The sequence below is a fragment of the Molothrus ater genome, chromosome 2, assembly GCF_012460135.2.
Source record: "Molothrus ater isolate BHLD 08-10-18 breed brown headed cowbird chromosome 2, BPBGC_Mater_1.1, whole genome shotgun sequence".
Classification (NCBI taxonomy): Eukaryota; Metazoa; Chordata; class Aves; order Passeriformes; family Icteridae; genus Molothrus; species Molothrus ater.
In genome coordinates, this window is record NC_050479.2 from 107,976,836 (window position 1) to 107,996,953 (window position 20,118).

Here is a 20,118-nt window from a genome sequence, read left to right on the forward strand (position 1 = left end):
ACAGCAATAATAATATGGATATTTTCACTATGCTTGCAACATTGGATGATAACTACATCTCTAATTCACAAAGCGTGTAAAAATACAGGAGCAGTAAAACACTAACATGAACATGCTGAGTCATTAATCAGATGGATAAGTTCAATTTATGAGTTGCAATTAATTGTAAAGGATTGTGATCTCTGTTGGTCCAACAATAATTGCAGGGTTAACTCCCTGAATATTTTTAGACCTCAAAGAACATCAAATATTTATAAAGACAAGTATGGAAAACATGAAATCTCTACATTCCATTTCACTTCAGTGAGCCAGTCTGGGGTTGATAAATATCATAGGCCTTTGGTAATTGATGTAAGAAATCATGAGAAACTTTGAGAAGATCAAAATATTTTCAAGTGTGATTTGGAGTGTAGTAGAGATTAAAAAAGCATGACATCAAGAAATAAAACATTGTTGTGGGAGTAAAATACCTACATGTAACACTATGCAAATACTATCTGCACATGCTATAAATTAGGGAATTGGGATGTTCCTGTAAAGTTGGAATGTGAAGGGTTATTTTCATGCTTATGAAATGAATAGATTGACATTTGTATTACAAGCAGCATGTAAAATGAAGTATTTCCTAGGTATTCCTTCTCAATTTAAATTTAAATTAGTTCAATTAAACAGTTTTAAGTTGGTTATGTTGGTTCTAATTATTATAAAACCCATTTTTCCATGCCTGTTTTGAAGTAATTCCCTAGAGCCAGTCTTGATATGACCAGGCGTGCCCAAACCTATTTTTCTTCTCTTGTTTTGTACTCTTCTACAAATCTTTGTGGTGTGATTTTAAAAACTGCAGCATAAAACAAAATTTAAAATTACATTTGAAAATGAAATATTCTGATTATCTTTTCTAACTATCATGCAGAAAAAAACCAACCAAATTATTAACTTGGCCAATCCTAACAGGAAATTTTGGTTCTTAGTTCTGTTCTTGGCTCCCTGTCCCAGGCCAAAGATCTCACAATTTTCTTGTCATGATATTTTGTATCAGAAAGGGCCAAGCAACTTTCAAAATAGGTTATTTCAACCTCAACACTTTTTTTCTGGCCCTCTACAAAACTACATTATCATACATGGGTTTATGTTTTGTTTGTTTTTTTTAAAGAGCAATTATAAAGAGAAATTCAACATTTAGGAAAAGTCAGCAAACAAATTCTATGCAAAACATTAATTTCTTTTTATTCTTCTCTAAACGTAAAGTGCATTAATGGGATAGAATATCTCTTCCAGTGCAAAAGTTAAAGATTGGTCATGATACCTAGCAGCAATACTTCATTTTGTTATTTTCTATAAAACTGTGAACCCATTTTATTTAAGACAAAGTCTGGTAATAAATTACCTTCTCTGATGGTTCCTGGGTTCTCTTAAACTGCATTCTTAAGATTTTTTTTTTTTTTTTTAGTTCCTGGAAGAGGGGGAAAAAAGTAATCCCAAGAACAAATAGCTTGTAATTTAATGTAACACTCTTTCACTACACACACATATTCTGGGACAAAAATAGAGTACAGGAATTCAGGATTTTCCTCAGAGCCTGACACCTGGAGAAGCTCAGGGATCTGAGGAGAGCCTAAATAATTGCTGAATCCCATATTAGAGCAAGTGATGTCAGGGCTCCCTCACAATGCTGGCACTGTTTCTTATGTAGCATTACACATTTCCTGGCTCAATAGAAAATGAGAATGCAGGTTTTAGCCTGGAGAGCGTGGCTGGATTACTTCCTAAGAAGTCTCATGAGTATCTCTATAAGAAAACAAAGTGTTCAATTAATTTCCTCCAAAAATCAGACACTCACCCATATCATTACTGTCTCCTTCTATAGCCCATGGTCAGACACAGGTAGTCAAGCAATAATTCAGCCCACTTCCACCTTGGCTGCAAGAGTGCCCTAACTCCGATGCCCCCACTTAACATAAGCGGGAATGAATTCAGGCCCTCATAACTATTCCCTAATTTATTTCCTTGAGCTTTACACAGCTGAACTTTTGTCTCCTGAGTCTGGTTAACTTTCAGGCACCATGCCCAGAGTTAAGCTCCAGGCATAACTCTCTTTGCTCTTCTGAGATGCAAGATGCTCTCACCCAGCTGCTGAAGCTCGTGACTCATGATTCAAGCTTTTGAGCAGTCACCCCAGCATCCCTTCCAAGAGGATGCAAGGGTGCTGAAGACTTCACAAAGGCTTTCAAATTTCCTCATTTCTTCGAGTATCATGCTCAAAAAATGCCATGGAAAGATATCATGTGTTCCCACAGCCTTGCTTACCTTGGGGAATGCTAATGAATCCCTAATATTTCCTCTCTCTGCACTAGTGCTATGAGCTTTCTGCACAATTTGGAGCTGCTGCCAGAAAAGGTTAGAAAAAGTACTTTTCTTATGATATAGCATCTTGAGCTCTCTTATCAACTTGACAATGAAGCAGGTCTCACATCTAAAATCTAAAGACTTCCATGCTACATCAAAATAAGTGGGTCTAATAGTACATCCCCAGACTGACCCCATCTTCAGGCTGGCAACAAGGACCTTTTTCCTACACTTGGGTTTCCCTGGAAAGAAAACAGGAACATGCAGACTAGAGCACAGCAATATAACACTTTGCCTTGAGGCTTCAATTTGGGTAATTATAGGACAAATAGGTGCAAGATACACAACAGCATATCCACTGTTTAGTCTAGAGACAGCCAGGTTGTCAGAAGAGAATAAACAGACTGAGGATGGGATTTATCTGACCAAAGGTAAACCCATAGTCTTTAGCTTAGCTGAGGGAGAAAACACTCAACTAGAGAGGGCAACCCCCACAGGCACCAGATGCACCTAGAATGCCTCACTTTATTTGGTATAAATTATGCAGAGCTTCAGGGATCAGTTCAGATGCAAGTTCCTACATCATTGCATAGACATGTCTGTGATGCTGCTTAGATGGATGAGGATCACCAAGTGATTTTCCATCTCTCAGCACAGAGATGGAAAATCTGCATATTTGAGGGGCCCAAACAATTTATTGCAACCTTGCACTGTGCTACACAACACAGCGAGATTTCTTGGTTAAGATGTTGCTAAATTATTTTTTTTTTGCAAATATTTGGGCATCTGTTAAGTTTACAGATAAAACTTACAGTGCTGTTAGGCCACTGTTTTTGAGCAGTTACATTCAGAGTTCTGCATACAGCAGTACTGAAGCTTAATTATTGGTAAACCCCTATTGTTTTTTTCCTCCTAAAATTTGTAAAATATATTAATAAATATGCAAAAATATAAAACAACATATGAGGATTTTCTATTGCATTATTTTAACACTCCCACAGTATACTATACTCTCAAAGTATGTGAACTTGATAATTTTCTCCACGTAAAATATTATTTCTTCCCTTAAACAGAAATGGAAGGTATAGGAAACTACTACCCTTAATGCCAAGAGTTTCCACCAATACTCTACAGATAAACAGAGACATGGAATGCCTAATTTGTAAAGAATATTTCAACATATTCAACCTTAACAAGCTTATTTTGTGGTGGAAAATGTGATTTTATGTAATTCTAACTACATACAATATACAAATGCTTAGACCTGCTGGAAAATGTGCTCATGGAGTCAAATTAGATAAGCCAGGAATGAGATGTGCACTATTGATGTCTGAGTTGGCAATTTGTTTGAGGTCTTTGGTGCAGCAGCACTTGGGAAATCTGTGGCAGATGCACGGATGGGCTCCAGTTCTCTGTGGCTGCACAGGAAACAAGACAGACATGCTAAAATCTACAGTTCTTTTTATATTACCCTGACTGCAGTTCAGGAGCACTGTACACTCTAATATAGGTGGGATATGGTAGAAAAACATACTGTTCCATAAGCCATAAATCCAACAAAGTACAGCCTTCACTCCTCTTACATTCTCCCAACATATTCCCAGTTCTTTATGAAATACCCTCTGAAATCCTTGCAGTGGTGACTCACTTCTGTTGCACTCTGTCTACAACCTTCTCTACACAGCCCAGTTCACATCTGAACATCTCACCCCTTCAAATTCTCCTTTCCTGTTACAGCCAAAAAAATTGGTGAACAGATTAGAAGACTAGTAAAGGAAGGAGAATTAAAGAAAATGAAAGAGCAGCAAAATTTATATTTTACAGATATACATTGCTATCAGATAAGCTAAAGCACACACAAAATATCAAAGTTCATAAGTTCACAGTAACATGTCTGCAACAGGAGTTTTGGTAGTATGGACACAGAGCTGATAGCATGAAATGCTAACTCATGTCATACTAAATGGGATAATGACACGAAGCAAACAGGCTTTGAGTACAGATGTACTCAACTAACACAGCATATTCTGTTTTCCTAATCCTTTCATACAACCATCCTCTGACTTTTCCACATTGATTTCAACAGACAGGCCCTTCCACTCAGCACCTCCCTCTGGGAAATTTGACATCACCTTAAGAACACAAAAGATTGGGTAATCTTCCTGATAACTTTAGTAGAGTCCAACTCCCATTCTTCAGCAGCAATGATCATAGGATCGACAAGATTTTCTCTTTCTAATCTAAAAACAAAAAGCCTTTCTTCAAATTCCACCAATATATCAAATACAACATCAGCTGTTGAACACAACAACTCCTGGTCATATACAACTGGAGTACATTTAAAGTAAATTTTCTAAGAAATGACAAGAAGACACCAAGCAAGCCCCATGACCAGTTTTAAGTTCTTGCTCCAAAGATTCAAGGATTTATTAAAGATTTACTAAAGAGTTATTTTATCTGACCTTCTCGTCGAAAACAAATCAACAAACCAAAAACCACACAAACCCCAACAACCCTGAGCCACTTCTCCTGCTTTAAAAAAACATGAACTTGGTGTACCTGGAAACATAGAAAATGGCAGTCTAAATGATTAAGCCAGTCAAATGATAGCTCCTAATAAGTGGAGCTATCAATATGGTGGAGTCCATTACTTTATCACTAATGAAGACTGAAATAAACTTTCCAAGTGATAGAGAACTTCACTGCATGGTTAGAACTGAATGGGAAAAAGATAAATTAAAATATATTTGCACTTGATAAAAATAGCATGCCACTCCTGCATATTTTAGTGACATAAACAGGCTAAAAAAATAAAAATAAATATTTCTGTAGATAAATGAGATAAAGCAAACATAAGGAAATATAAAAAAGGTAGGAATGAAGAATTCTGCAATGAAAATGCAGCAAACCAGTCTTTTACAGCTGGGAAATAAAACAATGTACCTCTGAGGCTGAATGGAGCCATTAAAATAGGAGGCAAGACAAAGGCTTTGATTGAAGATGACTCAGATCACCTGATTCCTCATTTTGGCAGAACTCAATTCATGTATAAGTTTTAATGGTGACTGTCAGTATCCTATGGCCATTTAGAGGAATTTTTTACTTTGTTAGTGTAGTACTAAAATACTGCTTATGCTTAGTTACTTACATGACTCTATTTCATCAACTATCAGAATAAGGATTTTACACAACTGGCCAGAATGGAGCAGTTTTATTCTAGATCTTCCTTCAGATTCAAAAAACACACGGGAAAATGTGCTTTTATCAATTTCAAACATATTGTTACTGTAGCCATATACATGATACATTCTTTAATCATTTTTTTTAACAAAAAAGATAGTAGACTAGTCGGTTTATTTCTAGTTTTGTCAGTCTTCCTGAATTAGCCCAAAAGACTGCTCTGCAAGTGCTTATCAAGGGATTTTAGTTGTTACCTATGAGGTGACTGCAATGCAGATTGATTGGAATTGCTGCAGTAACAGAAAGGTTAAATTTATTGAACTAGAGCTCAAAGTCACACTTGACATTGACTGAATACCTTCCTAAGCTACTACTGAGCTCAGACCATCCTTTTTCTCAATGCACCAAGTTTCTTTGAAATACTCAAGGATGCAGATTTCCTGCTAAAGCACACATAACTTCAACCATTTAAAACCCCTCTGCACACCTTTACAAAAGCCATGGGAGACAAAATCCCTTAATAATAGAATATTTATGGGGAGGGAGGGGAAAAAAAAAATCAGGACTCAGAAGCCAATTTCATTTACAGGCTCTGTTATAACTTCCAAAATGTCTACAATAGGGCAAAACACCAGAGCTCTGAAAGAAAAGCAGCACTATGAAATAAAGACAGCAGACAGTGAAAGAACAGGGACTGTAATGTATAGTCAAGGTGCCAGGCTAGCTTTAAATAAGCTCACTCAGGTCCCTGAAGTAATATAGCCATGACAGCAGGGAGCTCAATTTGGGAAAGCTGTCTGAATGCTGAAAAGAGCTGAACCTAAGTTAACATTTTGACCTCTCCATGTAGAAGAGGTCTTGTCTTTTTTTTTAGACTTTCAAGGACAGAGAAATTTCATTTTAAAAAATTCTTTAAAGGGATGGGAAATAAACCTGGTAGGCAGTAATCATTTTCCTCTTCCAGCTGTAAGATTAATGCATTTTAGTTCAAATGCAGAATTGTCTGTATATTTTGAAAAATTTTAATTAAATTCACACAGCAGTTGTGATCAGTATGTTAGATTGCCATGATTAGTTTATGAGGCCAATCAGAAATTACCTTCTTCATCCCAAGTCCTAAAACAAAGTTATTGCCTAAGAAGCTTTTACTACTGCAACAGCTTCACCTCAAAACCAGAAGGCCTCCATGGGTGTTATTTCAGAAACAGGCCACCAAAGAGTTGAAATTAAAACAGATATTACTTTCCTTGTGCAAGGTGGCTGAAGTAAACACAACATCTGCAGGAAAGCAAATCACAGCTATTTCAGACTGTAAATCGTAACAAATCTAATAATTGAAGGCTAGAATTTTAACATGTTTAAACTCCAATTCTGAATCAGCACAATGCCCAGATTTGCTGATTTCAGAGGCAGATGAAATCCAGGGGATCAGCTCCCATTCATGAGCAAAAATGTACTTAAGAGAGGTAGCAAAAAGAGATGATGGAAACACATGAACAGAAGTGGGCACCACATCCTTCAAAAACATGATGCTTCTTTATGAATTACAGGTCAAACAAGCAAAGAGGTCTAAGTGTGCATCAAATTTCAAAAGTTAACCTGTACCAGACATTTTTAGTAACATACCCTCAAAGACAACACACTCACACACTAAGTACCTTCAAAAAGCACAAGTGATCAGCTCTGTACTAGGTCAGTGCCACGACCTTTAACGAGTCTAAGAGACTATAACAAAGCATATTTTCTGGAGCAGTATTACACATGTACAGAACATTTACATTTCATCTCTATTTTGAAGTGCCAGATAGACATAAAGAGAACTGGAAATTGTTTAATCATACTTTGGGTACTGCATGTGAATGTAATTCTGAAGGGCATAGCTGATCCATTTTGCAAAGACAGAAAAGGTGGTAAAAAAACCACACAAGCATTCTTTGTTGCTTACCATAAACTGCCTTTTTATTTTCATATATTAGAAGTGTGACCTTGGTGATCACCTGTGTGTCAAAATAAGTAGGCTTAAAAGCTCAGTCATTTATGATCTGATTTAAAAACCATGTTCTAAATAAAATAATTAAATTTCACCTTTAGGGTAATACTGGGGAGAAAGATAAAAATTAAAAAAAAAAACCCCAACAAAAGAACTCCAAAACCAAACACAAAGAAAAAACACACCCAAAACGTAATTAAAGGAATACCTAAACATGGGAACTTAACAGCAAAAAATGGCTAATCAGATGTGCTTCCCAGCAATTTTAGGGGTTCTTTTATCTTTGTGGTAGCCTGTAACAATGCCTTGAGCAAAACACACTTGTAAAGGATAGGCAGTGCCTTTGTTTTCATGCAGCAGAAGAAAGGGGACTTAGAGGTTTAGTAGCAGCTATTACACAGAACACATATAATAATAATATTCTAATACATAGAATATTTGACATGTTATTTTAACCATTCATATACAATAATGTAGGAAAAACGTTTAATTTGTATTAAAAATAGAATGTCACTGGAACACCCAGCACCTACAGCCTTCCACTGCTAAATTTATCAAATATAAAGTATTGACTCCTCTGAATATGGGCTATATACAAGTTTTCTCCTGAGTCAAAATACTGTGTGGCAATTATGAAACCTTTCCTTTTAGAGAAAAGTAAAGGATTTTCATGAACATTTGTAAAATGCATTAAAAATTATTGGAATAAAGAAGATGCAGCAATAGTTAGTTGCACAGTACTGTACTGAAAGTACCATCACACTATAAACACTTGGAATAAATTTATTGTCAATCTAACCCAACAGTTGAGAAATAAGCTTAAAATAAGACTTGTTTCTTTCACCAATATCACTTTGATTTAAAATTCAGATTAGTCAAAAGGCAGTAATTTCCTGTTTCATTTATGCAAAAATAAGGTGGCAGGCAGACTGAAAAAAGGATATTTTTTCTGCATATGCAGATACAGGTGCATATAAATCACCCTTTGTCAGGGCAGGAATTCTGCAAATATGTTCGACACTTATTAAAATATCTAATAAAGCATCTCTAGATACTCTATTTCACTGCACTGAAAATAAATTAGCAAGTGCAGATATGTCTACTGTAACCCCTTGAGTAGTCATAAGTGAAAACACCCTTGTAAATTGTTTCATTCTTTTACTGATATGACTGAAATTAGTTTTATAATTGACGTTAAAGACACGAAATTGCTTTGAAGCATTAACAGATTGATCGTCTAAACAAATATTAGAGTCAAGAGAGACTATGCCATTTTGTGCTCTACTTTTCCAACTGAAAATTATTCTCAGGCTAATTGAAAAATTATGTAAAGAAACATTTATTCTTGTTAATTTTAAGATGGCTAGAACAACTTGTTAGGAAAATTCTATTTATATTATCTCCAAATACAGACAGAGCATTTATGCCAGTTTCTCCATTAACCATATGAAACCCAATTTTTACAGAAGAACTTCAGCCAATGTATCTTTCTTAGATTCTAGTGTGCAAATACATGTATAGTAACCTTATCGAATTAGGAGTGTCACAGAACTAAGTAAACTAGGAAAGCTTTGCAACCAAAGTTTATGATGCATATGAATCTGCATTATAAAGGTATGCAAAAACTGGTTATACCCTTTTCACAACTGGCATATTTTTTGTCTCTAAGAGGCTAAGAGCTTCAAGTAAAACTATTCATGATACACAGAATGAGAATAATTTACCAAAAATTTTACCAATAAAAACTTCAGGTTCTGGTCTACACATTTACAAAATCTTCAGCTGTGGTCAACCAAGTCCATACAGAAACACTGATTATGTCCTCATTATATTTACTCCAACTTTTTTTTATCCCCATGATTGTAATTACTTTTTTTTTTCTTCTCATTCATCCTAAATTTCATTTTAGCAGGCAGCCTTCCCAAATCCTGATTTTGAGATCAGTTTTTGTGAATGCTCTGTCAGAGCATCCAAAACAAGTAGAATATCAATATATTTTGAGGAAAATGACAGGCATTAGCTTCTCAAGGAAAAAAAAAAAGGTGAAATACCTCTGAAATTACATCCTTGAAAATTAAGAGACAAGAAAGACAAAGCCAACTCCTCCTTACACACACAGAAATAGCTCATAAAGGCACCTACCTACAGGCACAATGACAGCAGCTGTAGCATCTCACCTCTATCAGTCATAATCTAGAACAGTGCCACTTTCTATTAACCAAGCAATAGAGGAACTAAAATTACTTCTCCTGGTCTACACAAGTCACTCCGGTTGCTCCAGTGCATTTTGATGACTTAATTAGGAAGATGGTGCAGCACATGTGGTTTTCCAGCCAGGCTCATCACAAAGGCCACATCATCAAAGCACAAGAGTTGTGTCTTCCACAGCTAGATTAAAAATAGGGATTTCTTCATTAAGTGTCTTGCAGCTGACTGTGCCTCTTGATTTGTCTCCGTCTATTCAGACAATTAAATAAAGCGTCATGCTTTATTTATTTCTTTTTAAAGGCTAATAAAGAAGCTGTGAATTGAAGTACAGCTGGCAATCTTTTTATTTATTAAGACCTCAGTGTACACAGTGGCAATCTCTGGAAGGCAAGGCACGTGCTGGGATTTTTTTTCTCCTTTTTAATATACGTTCTCTTTGCGTGCACAACATTTCGCCTAATAGGAATTAGAAACCTTTGTCATCCTCTCCAGCAGTGAGAGGAGTCAGAAAAAAAATAATCACAAAAAGGCCAAAACACTTAAAAAACAAGACAAAACTAAACCTACCACCCAACAGGGAAAACCTAAGGTCACACAAAAAAAAAGTCCACAAATGCAAAATATGAGCACACAAATCTGAATACTTCGAAAAAGACAGATAAATGACAAAACTGTAAAAACTAGCTAGCATATAATCAAGTCCGAAAGTATTTAAAATTTGGTCACAATACTCCAAATTAATTAAAAAATAGCTATTTCCTTTTACTTCTATCAACAGGGATGGATGACTAAAGAAATTACATGATTGTTATGTAGGTATATTAACTGAAAATATTATTCAAGATACACTACACACTTTTCATTTCCTGATAACAAGAAATTACTATCTCTTGTGTTAAGTAATCTCATTTGTATAGCCATAATGGAAATTATGCATGGTAATGTCAGACCATGGAAACACCATAGTATTTCCTTGATAACAGATACATCACATAACAACATAATGGGATCTAGCATTAGTCCATGAATATTAGGAAATTTTAAAAATATTCTACAAGGGAGGATGACATACTGCTCTGCACTTCAAAGAAAGCTGAATGCTCCATGAGGCAAGATGACTTATCAGTCTTAAGAGTTATTATTAACTGATAATTGTATGTCATTATGCATATTTACAAAGGCACATGCACACAAAAAAGAGCAGTGGTGAAATGAGATGATCTCAGGTGCTAGTTCTTTCTTTCTGCAGGAGGTTTAAGGATGGCCTATGTACTTTGCAGGGATAAGAGAGAAGCAAGAGGCAGATATGAATGTAAACATGATCTTTACCAGAGCAGAGATTTCAGTTTTTCTTAATTCCTCAACTCTCTTTTTATTTACTCAGCCTAAATAAAACCCTTCCTTTGGAGCCAAAATGTGAGGGGTGCTTGAATTGGGTTTTGGTTTACATTTCCAGTTCTGAACTGACAACAATATTCTGTCCATTTCAAGCTAAATGGATGTGCATGATGGAAGCACATCTTTCAACATCTTCCTTGACCCCAGCAAGGCCTAAAGCAGTCTTTCTATTCTCCCTTAATGTGACCTTGACTTGCACAACCTACAAACTTGGTGGCACTTACAAGTGGAAGCAATACATTAAATCATCACCCCTTGCTACACATCACTTACAGATGCATTTGCCACTGCTGTATTAAATTAGGATCACAAAAATGCAATTTATGGCCAAGAGTGACACTTCATAAAGCTGTGAAAACAAAATTAGCAGAGAATGTGCACCAAAACGAGTATTTCTTTCCACTCCAATCTGTCAGCAGAACAGACCCTCCATGATTACGCTCTCTACAGTAGAAGTTAGGTGATAGAAACTTAAGAGCATGTCAGGATCAATTTGGGAGCCTGGTTGGTGAGCTGGATTTGAGCTGGCACTGTGCCCTTGACCTAGGGAAGGCTACCAACATAGTGGGATGCTTTAGGGAGAGCACAGCCAGCAGGGCAAGGGGCAATGGACTCCCTCCTGTTGTTGTTTCATGAGTGCACACAGAAGGAAAAGAAAAGAAAGCGAATCCAGTGCAGACTAAATGATTTCCCTGTGCCTTCCAACCTAATGACTTCCCTGATTCCATGGGTGTTCCTACATCTGAGCTACTCACTTCAACTCATATCTATATGTATATATTAAATAAAAATATAGATAACATTTATCTTTGTTTGGGCTCAGATTCAAGGACAGAAATAGAAATTGCATGGAATTTAAGGACTTATTTTTAAAAACCTGACTCTTTTTAATCATAGCCTTCCTTCTTCAGAATTAAGATTATTCAGTGATTTATAGCTCAGATAAAGTAGCACATTCTCAGGTACTAAGTATTTGTTTGGCATTTTTCCTTCTGTCCTTAGCTTATTTTCCCTGTGACTTAAAAATCAAGCTTTGGAAGGCTTACTGGCTCATCTCACAACAGTTAACTACATCACTTTACTTTCAAATACTACAAAAATTTATAACAAGAAACCACTAATCCCTCCGATTGCTTCTTACTATGAGCTTTGCTGTTGGATCACTTGCTCAGAAAAGGTGAAAACTACCCTGAAGTACCTCCCAATGAAGGAATTTAAATCCATATCCACCACTCTCTTCAACAAGTGCCAAGATCACTTAATTTTCTTAGCTCAATGAGGCTTCACTCTTTCTTCACATCTTCATGATCAGGGGCTTACATGAAATTTAAGCATTCAATTCTCTTTGACTCTCAGCCTATGCCAAAAGACAGCATGGGTTGGTTGAGTTTGGCTGAACATGCCCTTTTTTACACATTATTCTCAAAAAAAAGACCTGTGTAACCACAAAACTAGCTCAGTTCTTCATCTGATCTATTCAATGCCTTGTCCAGTCATTGACAGATTTATTTTGAATATTTGACTGAAAAACCATTCAGGCTCTTGAAAAGTACAGAAAATGTTACAAGATCCTGATTTTCTCATGAAGCAGCAAATTAATATCTTCCAGTGCTACAAAACTTTTATTCAATACACCTTCACAGGTTGCCGAGAAATTAGAAAAATGTGTAATTTCTTGTTAAAATGTATCAAACAGACATATAAATCCTAAGTTTCGTATTCTGAGAACAAGCTCAGAAATGTAACAGGTCAAAACTACAAATCTTGTTTTCTTTAGCCAGATGAGTTTGAGTATTTTGAGTACTAAAAAGTTAACAGCAATTAAAAAAGAAAAACTAGACATGAAAGAATTTACTTACTTATGTTACTGAATTATGATTGACTTGACAAAAGCTGTAATTAAAGAGTATTCAGATCCCAAAACAATTCCCTCTTTTTCACTGCCTCTAAGATGCTATAGTAAGCAATCTGAATTTATGGGAGATTCATTATGAACAATTGTCTCCTGTTGCAAGCAAGGTAGGAGGGTGAATTTATTTCCTGTAGTGTTTCAGTAATAAGCCAGGAAGTATTAGGGAAAAGGAAATGTAAAATATTACTTTCTGCTCCAGGAAAAGTCAAATCCTGAACTGATTCTCCTCAGTAAGCTTCTGTGGCCACCAAAGAGAGTTGCTTATTTTGTTATTTTACCCTTACAGCCATGAATAATTTCTCAAACTTATATTTCATTTTAGTTCATTTTCATGTACATTTTATACATCTTATACTACGATATATGTTTGCATTTCTTATAGAAAACCTATTTTCTGGAGAAACAATGAACAGTAATTGTAAACCATAAAGGTACAGAAGCTCCTGTCAAAAATTTCTCAAAATTCTGGGTTCAAAACAGCTATTTTCCTTATCTTCCTCTCTGTAAGACCTATAGAGAATTCTGTTGCAAAAATCTTATTATAATCTATCAGAAGCATTCAAAATTTTTTGTTTGTTTTCAGCATTGCTGACAAATTTGTCATGTTGTTACAAGGCTTTCTTTGTGCAGGTATCTCTGTGAATCTCAAGGATTGACAACAAACAACACAAGTGGCATCTGCTCCAGTTCAGATGGAGAGACTTTCCACAACAGTCACTGTGTTTAAGAACCAGTTTCCAAACCCTGCCAAATTCAGCAGAAATGCTCCTGTTGTCTCCATTAGCAGTCCAAAAATTTGTAAGTTTGCAGTTATTGATGTCAAAAAGAAAAATCAGTTCAAATTATTAGCATTTTTTGCTGTATGTCATGTATAGTTTTGTTTTTGTTTTTTTTGACAATCTAGTAACTGTTAACTTTAAAACACTTGAAAGACTTAACTGAAAACACAGAACTCAACATATGCATCTAAATATAATATGGCATTAGTTAATGCCATGTTTTCTTAGATCAGTGCACTTTAAAATCAGCTATCAAGTTTTCTAGCTTTAAAATATGCAGAGCAACTGGCAAGGAAAAAAAAAAATCACATCCTTCCCAGATAATGTTCAATCCCTGATTAAATAAAGATGTGCCAAGGCAGAGATACTTTATGCCTCAGGAGACAGCCATAGTGGAATTGTGAGTGTATTTTATATGTGAATTAGAGGTAAGATGTAATGACATGAGATGAAAGGCTCAGCCATGATTTTAATAAAGGGGGGAGACAGTGCTTCCCTGTGGACCCCATATGCAAAGGAGTGAGACTCAACAAGAATATATGAAAAGATTCAACAAAAACTACAACAAATGCTTCCAAGTTATAAGGCTACTATTAAAATTCATCACATTTTACTGAAGCTGAATATTCCAGATCTGAGGGTAAGCTCTAACACATTTCTGATAAATTTAATTTCCTATGAAAAGCTACGTCATCAGTAAGGCTGGAATATTTTCAATTTTTAGGTAAGACAGAATTTTGTGTTTTGAAACCATAACATCTCATTTTTTTAAACGTTTCTAATAACATGATCTAAAAATATTGCCATGTAATTTGTTATTTTTAGAGCAGGATTTTAATTCTAATAAAATATCACAATTTAGTAGTACTATGATAACAGACATTTCAGCTGCTTAGTGCTTTTAGCAATCCTCAGGAGAAGCTATTACCTATTGCTCTATTGATTTTTATAATTTTTTTATGGCTGCAGCAGAATTCTAAAGAACCATTATTTAATTTTCTTTCATTAAATATAGGAAATAGTTTGAGATTTTTCACAGTTCTCTCTCTTCCTGTACATTGAAAAAAAATTAAAAGAGACATGCCTTTGTAAGGAATAGACATGAAAAGAGCAAAATGAATGGGATGAACTGCTTAAAGGAAAAAAAAATAATCCTGCTTTATTTGATCTTTTGTGATAATCACACTCCTGGCCTCCTGCCAGCAAGGCTCAGCATGCTGATGTCTGGCCAAGTACAGTAATCTCTTGGTTCAAGTCTGAGGTCTGTGATGAAAATTACAAAGCAGGGGCAAAAATCAAAATGCCACCTGTGATTTTATTCTGAAACTAATTTGATGGGAAAAAGTAATACAATGAAAACAGTCTTTTTAGTAAAGACTATGAAACTATGACTAAATTGAAACCAATGCAAGTGGATGGAGGTAGCTATCAAGCAAATACATTTGGATCTGCAGGCATTCCTTTTAAAACGAGCAGTAGATGTCTTTGTGACAGGTAAATTGCTTTGAGATTGTTTGAAGTCCGAGGTCAAACTTTTAAAATGATAATTTTAACTTACATCTTCCTTTATTCTGGAGTCTTTCTACATTTGAAAACCAACAAAAGCAGGAAAAATCCCCCAATAATTTATTTCCTTATTTTCTGTGAACCACCATACAATACAAGCGAACAAACAAATCCTTGAGGAAATCTTTTATTCCTTTCTCTTTTCCTTCAGAACTCTGTATTTGAGCTAGTTGCTCAAAGATATGGGGAAGAGAATTCTATAGCCACAAAATTTTGTATTCACAACATATTCAAATTACAAATTAAGCCAGTAAAGTCATCTAAATTATTATTCAGATGGAAAGCAGAAGAAGCAACCAGTAAAAACCAGCATGCCACTTTTTTTCTATATAGCTGTGTTTTCCTGAAAGGTTGTACATCATTAGCAGAACTGATCAAAGTTTGTTTAGATTTTTCTTCCAAATATTGAAAATTGCTCAGATTTACTTGGAAGCTGCTTTTAGAGATTTGCTCTTAAACAAAAACCCATCTAACATTTGGTTTCCTTTGTGTAACTAGAACAAAAATCCACTATTTGCTGAAGTGATACAGGTTCCCTATTTTACCACCACCTTCTTTATAAATTTGTACAGTATCTTGCCATTTGTATACACACTACTCCCTCTCTGAACTGGTAAGAATTACCATATGCAAGCACCAGGACAATTCCTGATCTCTGGGCCTCACTGAAACATTGCATTTCAGCATTCCCCAGCTGCTATTTTGCTTTTCTTCAGGAAGGTTCTCTATAGATTTCCAATTCTCTTTGATATTCAAGTCTGTTTCTGCTGTCTATATCTTCCCCCCACCAACTGTGCTAATCAAAGAAATGCTTTAATAGCCACCTTAACCTTGTCATATTTTCATGCCACTCCTTTTCTATATTTCCCTTGGCATTCAAAAAACCCCAAACATTGCAGCACAGACAATACAATTAAATTGCCAAAGTCTGTGTGTTATGCATGCAGATAGGCTCACAACTTTCCTAACTCCATGCATACACACATTTTAACACCCAGAGAGAACTTCAGGTATATTCATGCACATGTTAACATGGACAGCAAAAAAACCATGAGCATTTATGTTTAAATAAAAGGTACCTACCTGGAATGAGCTGGCCCAGTAACTGATGGCATCTGGAAAGGCTGAATACAGCTACTACAGCCAGAAAAGGATAATGTTTCCATTTCATGATGTGTCCCTCCTTGCATTACACCAGCTCAGCAGCACTAACAGCAAATGTCACCTGAAATACACCACAGAAATAAGAACAGAAGAATTAATGGTAAATTGAGGTTCTAATAAATATTTTTGTCCAGAGTAACTCTATGAAGAATGCTGGTTTCAATACAGCTCTAGCTATTAAAACAAGGTTAAATTATTTAACAGTTAGGCAGTTAAAAACCACAACCACAATATTAGCTATCCTTGCAGAGCAGACAACCCCAAACCAGATGTTTTAAAGGGAGACACTAGGATCCCCATAGTGCACATATGTGTTTTAAATGCACATATGTTGTTTGGTTAAGTTATTAAAGAAATTGCTCACTTCAGCAGGATAATTAGGTACATGCTTAATCCATTTCAGCGCTGGAAATACTTGAACTCTTGCCTAAGTTGGAACCACTGTCAAGGCTATTCAACTTACTATGAAAGCAGGGTTAAAACTTCACTTGAGTCTTCTTATGAAACTATGTTTTGCTGAAGGAGGATTAAGGATAATCTTACCCAATAATAACTTGAACAGTTAAGACAATTTTCTGGTGAGTTTCTATGTTCTTAAGGGCAAAAAAACTTTCATTCAATTGACAGGAATGCAATCTTATGAAGGAAGACAATATTTTGAAGTAAAAAAATAAGAAAATATTTTTAACCAAAATATGATTTTTAGATCCATCATTCTGACCACATCTGTAGATTAAAAAGCATTCACAGCTCTACCAGTGCTCAAAAGTCATCTCTGCTCATCCTACTTTGTTTACCTACATTAGTGCTTAGTATAGACTTGTCCAGAAATCATGGAATTGTTGGAGTTGGAAGGGACCCCTGAAGTTCATCCAGTCCAATCCCCTGCCAAGGGAGGGTTACCTGGAGCAGGTTATACAGGAGTGCATCCAAGTGGGACTGGAATGTCCCCAGAGGGGAAGACCCCATGGCCTCCTTGGACCTCAGGCCTTGTTTTCAGCCTGTTCCAAATGCCTTTCCTCTAAAACTTTCTAAAATATATATGGTGTTTTTCAGATGAATTCAGTAGATTCCTAAAAGCAGTAAGATGTTTTTTAGATAATTAAAAACACACAATCTGAAATCTGATTGATTCATTTTGGGGGAGGTTCTTTGAGTGTTTTGGTTTTTTTAAAGGGCCTTTCTCTGAATACAAACCCAAATGCATAAGAATGTAACAGTCCATATATTCCAGAGTATCTGGGTTCATGACAAGTTCTTGATGGTGAAAACAGACACTGTTTTAAGTGTCTGTCAAGTTATGAGATGTGCCAAATTGCCTGACCCTAACCAACAATTAGACACCACCAAGCAACTGTAAATCTGATGTACATTGACACATCAAAATCTAATCCAGCAATAAATAATTATGTTAGACCTTGATAACTTTGCAACTACACTTCTTATTTCACTCTCCTTGTAGTTAATGTACACTCAGAGATGGCCAGTTTGAATGATGAATCCTACATTATTTAAAAGCCAGCAGACATAATCGCAATAGTGAAGAAAACTACAGTGACACCAGTCACTTGTTTGTGCTGTTGGGACAGAGGAGTTTCATCTGTAAACCTAATACATATTTAATGACTACAGATTGAAGAGTTGCATGACTACTGGGAGCACTCAGTGCCACCTGACACTTTTGGATGTTCAAAAATGCATAAATAAGTTTCATATGAACAGATTCAATCTCCTACACATGTTGCATTTAAAATTTTCTTTTTGTGTTGCACGTGTGCCTCTACTATCTTAGTAACTAGAAATAATAATAAATCCATTTCCTATTACAATTGCCTGTCTTACAACATAGTTTACTACTTTTTTTTCCTCTCATTTCAACCACACTGCACACAAAAACTCCCTGTTCCTTCCATTCTCATTCTTTTAATTTCCCCTATCACTCATATGGCTGCTCTTCTGTTGCAAACAGCTTGACAGCTCTTAATGGCAGAGTTAACTGCAATTAATGGCCAGGGTGTTACATGCTGCTCTAAATGCTGTTCATGGTAGGACTCCAAGACTGAAATTCGCAAGCTCAGGCCCTTAGAATACCCATTTCTTCTCTGTATAGTAATATAGGCTTACTCTGTAAAGCTATTTACTGCTTTGGTTTCAGATTCCCATTGTTTCTTCACCTTCACTTTCTGTGTGAGCACAAGACTGAATGTTGGTTCTAACACAAAGATGAGGAGCCAGTCCTTTGATTTTGCTTCTTCAAACAAAACCAGAAAAATAACACTTTCAGTTCAAGATTTACTTTCTCATTGTAATGTGAGGTGAAGGAGGAGGAGAGAGAAGAGGTGTTCAAGGTGGCTGAACAGACTCCCCTACATCCCATGGAGAGGACTATGCTCAAGAGCAGGTATCCACACAGCAGCCCACAGAGAGCCTCAGGTGCATGTTCCCTGGAGAAAGCTGCAGTCCATGCAGGAGCAGGTGCATCCTGAGTGATTACAGCCCATGGGAACTAACTACACTGGAGCAGAGGGAAAGTATGAGGAAGAGGAAGGAGAAGCATAGAGAAGCTCTTATGGACTGACCAAATCCCCCTGCACCTCTCCAGGGAAAGGTGGGGTAGCAGAGGTGGAAGAGTTGAGGATGAAGAGATGGAGTTGAGCCTAGGAAAAACAAGAAAGGTAGGAGAGGGAGAGTTTTAATTTTTGTCTTTTTTCTCACCATCCAACTCTATTTTAATAAAAAATAAATTTTGCATCTCTAGCCAAGTTCAGCTGACCACAACACTGAAGTTGCAGTGAAGAGATGAATGCCAGGAACAGAAGTGATGGCACTCACCTTCTCTGTGAAGGCATGCCATGCATGAATCCAGCACTGTCTTTCCATACCTCTCTCTTGCATTTACTTAACTGGTAGTCTCTGACTTCTTTTTAATCTCTCTATGTGACAGAGCTCCACAGGGAGTGGGAGCCAAGCCATGAATGCTTGGCTGTTCAGTTAAAAGATTTTCCACCCTCTTATTCTGCTTGTAGGCTTATGTTTGAAATAAAATATTTCATTCTAAAGCTGGAAATTCTCAGCATCATTAAAAATATTATTCTTAGAAAAAACTTCAGTGAAAACAGGTTTCATGAAGCCAAATAATTTTAATAGGAAAACAACATTTTTTTTAATCTACAGTCTAGAAACAAATCCTGTAGGTATTCCTTGAAAACAATCCTGAATAGGAGGCAAATTCTTATTATTTGGGGTACAGAGCTTCTGAAAGAGTAGCCCTGATCACAAGAAAGATAAAGTAGAAAGAGTTGTCATCAGAATGGTTTTCAGATAGAAGCTGAGTCCAGCCAAAGAGAAACAAGATCTTTCTTTTCATCATCTACTGCCACAGTGCCACAATTCTTGCACTACACAACAACAGAAGAAACACCCAGAAATATACTGCAGCCAAAGGGACACAGATGCAATTCTCTGCAATTAGTTTTTCAGTGTCTGACCTACAAAACTAATGCTGCAGAACAGTGACTGGCACTAATTAGATGTTGCCAGTGACAGGAGAAGGATGCACTCACCACAGACACTTC

General features: G+C 36.1%; 1 protein-coding gene across 1 annotated transcript in view; it reads right to left on the reverse strand.

The window, feature by feature from the left end:
- The window catches only part of ROBO1 (roundabout guidance receptor 1), a 687,859-nt gene that overhangs the window by 579,487 nt on the left and 88,254 nt on the right, over positions 1–20,118 (reverse strand). Inside the window, exon 2 of the mRNA XM_036406668.2 lies at positions 16,463–16,604. Within this exon, the coding sequence (XP_036262561.1) occupies positions 16,463–16,550 (88 nt within the window). The 5' untranslated portion in view covers positions 16,551–16,604. The remainder of the gene's footprint in view (positions 1–16,462; positions 16,605–20,118) is intronic.